Source organism: Perca flavescens, chromosome 1 (genome assembly GCF_004354835.1).
Source record: "Perca flavescens isolate YP-PL-M2 chromosome 1, PFLA_1.0, whole genome shotgun sequence".
NCBI lineage: Eukaryota > Metazoa > Chordata > Actinopteri > Perciformes > Percidae > Perca > Perca flavescens.
Genome location: NC_041331.1, coordinates 43,917,889 through 43,922,888, shown reverse-complemented (window position 1 = coordinate 43,922,888; position 5,000 = coordinate 43,917,889). Strand labels below are relative to the sequence as shown.

At 45.8% G+C, this 5,000-nt stretch overlaps 1 protein-coding gene across 1 annotated transcript in view; it reads left to right on the top strand.

The window, feature by feature from the left end:
- zdhhc1 (zDHHC palmitoyltransferase 1) overlaps positions 1-5,000 on the top strand; it is a 14,544-nt gene that overhangs the window by 6,924 nt on the left and 2,620 nt on the right. The window contains exon 7 of the mRNA XM_028581347.1: positions 3,150-3,225. Coding sequence (XP_028437148.1) covers positions 3,150-3,225 — 76 coding nt within the window. The remainder of the gene's footprint in view (positions 1-3,149; positions 3,226-5,000) is intronic.

Here is a 5,000-nt window from a genome sequence, read left to right as displayed (position 1 = left end):
ACACACACCGTCGAACACAGGTAACACACCGTAGAACACAGGTAACACACATACACACCGTAGCACACAGGTAAAACACACACACACACACACACACACCGTAGCACACAGGTAACACACACAAACACACCGTAGCACACAGGTAACACACACACACCGTCGCACACAGGTAACACACCGTAGAACACAGGTAACACACATACACACCGTAGCACACAGGTAACACACACACATACACACCGTATCACACAGGTAACACACATACACCGTCGAACACAGGTAACACACCGTAGAACACAGGTAACACACATACACACCGTAGCACACAGGTAAAACACACACACACACACACACACACACCGTAGCACACAGGTAACACACACAAACACACCGTAGCACACAGGTAACACACACACACCGTCGCACACAGGTAACACACAAACTGTTGCACACATGTAACACACACACACATACATCGTCGCACACACACAGGTATCACACACGGACACGCACACACACACTATCGCACCCAGGTAACACACGCACACACTGTCGCACACAGGTAACACACACACACACACTGTCGCACAGAGGTAACACACACACACACACACACCGTAGCACACAGGTAACACACACACACACACCGTCGCACACAGGTAACACACACACCGTCGCACACACACCGTAGCACACAGGTAACACACACCGTAGCACACAGGTAACACACACCGTAGCACACAGGTAACACACACACACACACACACACACACCGTAGCACACAGGTAACACACACACACACACACACACACACACACCACACAGGTAACACACACACCGTCGTACACAGGTAACACACACACACACACACACCGTAGCACACAGGTAACACACACACCGTCGCACACAAGTAACACACACACACACACACCGTCACACACAGGTAACACACACACACACACACACCGTAGCACACAGGTAACACACACACACACACTCACCGTAGCACACAGGTAACACACACACCGTCGCACACAAGTAACACACACACACACACACACACACAGGTAACACACACACACACACACCGTCACACACAGGTAACACACACACACACACACCGTAGCACACAGGTAACACACACACACACCGTCGCACACAGGTAACACACACACACACCGTAGCACACAGGTAACACACACACACACACACCGTAGCACACAGGTAACACACACACACACACTGCCGCACACAGGTAACACACACACACACACACACCGTAGCACACAGGTAACACACACACACACACACACACACCGTAGCACACAGGTAACACACACACATACACCGTAGCACACAGGTAACACACACACACACCGTAGCACACAGGTAACACACACACACACCGTAGCACACAGGTAACACACACACACACACCGTAGCACACAGGTAACACACACAAACACACCGTAGCACACAGGTAACACACACACACACCGTAGCACACAGGTAACACACACACACACCGTAGCACACAGGTAACACACACACACACACCGTAGCACACAGGTAACACACACATACACACCGTATCACACAGGTAACACACCGTAGAACACAGGTAACACACATACACACCGTAGCACACAGGTAAAACACACACACACCGTAGCACACAGGTAACACACACAAACACACCGTATCACACAGGTAACACACCGTAGAACACAGGTAACACACCGTAGAACACAGGTAACACACATACACCGTCGAACACAGGTAACACACCGTAGAACACAGGTAACACACATACACACCGTAGCACACAGGTAAAACACACACACACACACACACACCGTAGCACACTATCGCACCCAGGTAACACACGCACACACTGTCGCACACAGGTAACACACACACACACCGTAGCACACAGGTAACACGCACACACACACACTATCGCACCCAGGTAACACACACACACTGTCGCACACAGGTAACACACACACACACACTGTCGCACAGAGGTAACACACACACACACACACACACCGTAGCACACAGGTAACACACACACACACACCGTCGCACACAGGTAACACACACCGTCGCACACACACCGTAGCACACAGGTAACACACACCGTAGCACACAGGTAACACACACACACACACACACACACACACACACACACACACACACCGTAGCACACAGGTAACACACACACACACACACACACACCGTAGCACACAGGTAACACACACACCGTCGTACACAGGTAACACACACACACCGTAGCACACAGGTAACACACACACCGTCGCACACAAGTAACACACACACACACACACCGTCACACACACAGGTAACACACACACACACACACCGTAGCACACAGGTAACACACACACACACCGTCGCACACAGGTAACACACACACACACCGTAGCACACAGGTAACACATACACACACACACACCGTAGCACACAGGTAACACACACACACACCGTCGCACACAGGTAACACACACACACACCGTCGCACACAGGTAACACACACACACACACCGTAGCACACAGGTAACACACACACACACCGTAGCACACAGGTAACACACACACACACACACCGTAGCACACAGGTAACACACACACACACCGTAGCACACAGGTAACACACACACATACACCGTAGCACGCAGGTAACACACACACACACCGTCGCACACAGGTAACACACACACACACACCGTAGCACGCAGGTAACACACACACACACACCGTAGCACACAGGTAACACACACACACACACACCGTAGCACGCAGGTAACACACACACACACACCGTCGCACACAGGTAACACACACACACACACCGTAGCACGCAGGTAACACACACACACACACCGTCAAGACGCAGGGTAACACACACACACACACCGTCGCACACAGGTAACACACACACACACACCGTAGCACGCAGGTAACACACACACACACCGTCGCACACAGGTAACACACACACACAGTACATCCACCTTTTAAAAAGGTGTTAATGTCTAGAGTTGTTTACTTCTGGTTCTCACACATTCAGTGTGACATCACACATGAGCGCTCCGTCCTGATTGGACTATTTCTGTTTTTTACAGAAAAAGAAGAAGAAGGTTCGTAAATTTCCAGCGGAGGTTAGCAGAGAGCACTGCCCAAGCTCAGCACCTCTCTCTGGTACACACACACACACACACACACACACACACACACACACACACACACACACACACACACACACACACACACACACACACACATACACACAAACACAGATACACACAAACACAGATACACATCGGGTGGTGATGGAGCAGTAGATATGACACGTGCCTTTGGTGTGGGAGACCTGGGTTTGATTCCCACTGCGATATATCAACCAATATGTCTCAATACATTACACAACTGATTACTTATAAAAAGTAAGTAACATTACCTCTTGATTGTAAGTAATACTTAATAATTGTTATTAATAATTGAACAATATGACTAATTAATCATTACTTATTCAGGGAAGGTAAACTTTACTTTAAAAACATTATTGTCAGACACAGGAGATATTTGATCATGTAAATTTCTTTTAATCAATGAAATGTTCAAAAGAAAAAGGACAGGAGGAGGTACAAAAGAACCCTCTCCACTCTGCATATTCAACTGAAACAAGTTTCTTAAACCCTTCATATGTGGATATACCAAACATGAACATCTTACATTTTTTTATATGTTTGAGGAACATATGCAGATATTTGCAAAGCCTTATGGGATTGTTGAAGATAACCAGTCAGTCTGTGCCTGAACAAAAAACAGCATTTTCCACATCTCAACACCGTGTCCCTTTGGTTAAATGAATTGACAGCCTAGTACCAGTCAGAAACACACTGAGTTCAGTTCTTGCTCAACCAATATGTATCTTTTGAATAACATTGATCCATGAGATGATATGCATTATTTGAATTTAGTGAATTTCAATGTGACACTGCTCTTTGGGAGATGAAATTGTCTGATTGCATTGTTCAGTGAGCATTCTTCAGTAACAGTCTGTGCCTGAACACGGTGACAAACAGTTCATCATTAGCTTACTTTTGAGGCTCTGGACCTTCTTGAGCAGCTTTGCTCTAAGTTAAGGACAATAACAAGATACTCTCCCAATACATTTATTGATCATGTTTTCTTGGTTAAGCCAAATCAACCCAAGTAGAGATTGTTTTTAATAATCAGCACTTCAATACAATTCAGTGACAAATTAAAACTGTAACTTTATTGCCTATTTCTCACCTCAAATGTTTTTAAAACCCTATTTTAGTAACTGATTAGCAGTAATATGAGAAAGTTTGCATAAAGTATGTTGGTTTAAAAACCTGCATTATTAATATAACCAAGTTACATTATGATTTTAATTGTGGATAGACCTCCTGCCTCATTACAAACTAAACTGACATGAGAAGGGGTGGCATGTCTGTCCCATAATGGTGGCTGTGCCAAGTATCCACAGTTTCTATGTACTGTGTGTGTGTGTGTGTGTGTGTGTGTGTGTGTGTGTGTGTGTGTGTGTGTGTGTGTGTGTGTGTGTGTGTGTGTGTGTGTGTGTGTGTGTGTGTGTGATTGGTATCGGAAATTAAACCATTGTATCAGGCCAACCCTATGTGTAACCATGTGATACCTTGAATTGATCGATCATTTAATAACATACCTAGCAATCTTGGATGAGATCTTCTTGATGTTCCCCAATGAGGCGACAAACAACTGCATCCCTTTTTCTCTCTCGACACATTGGGATTGTGAATAGATGCATTTAGTGATTAACTTATTTCTACAAATTCTTTACACTTATTAGTGTATGTATATATATATATATATATATACCTCATTTACAGTGTATTTGTGTATTGTAGTTAGCGTATGCGTGTAACAGAGATTGACTGGATGTTGCACTGCCCTCACGGTTGAGTTCA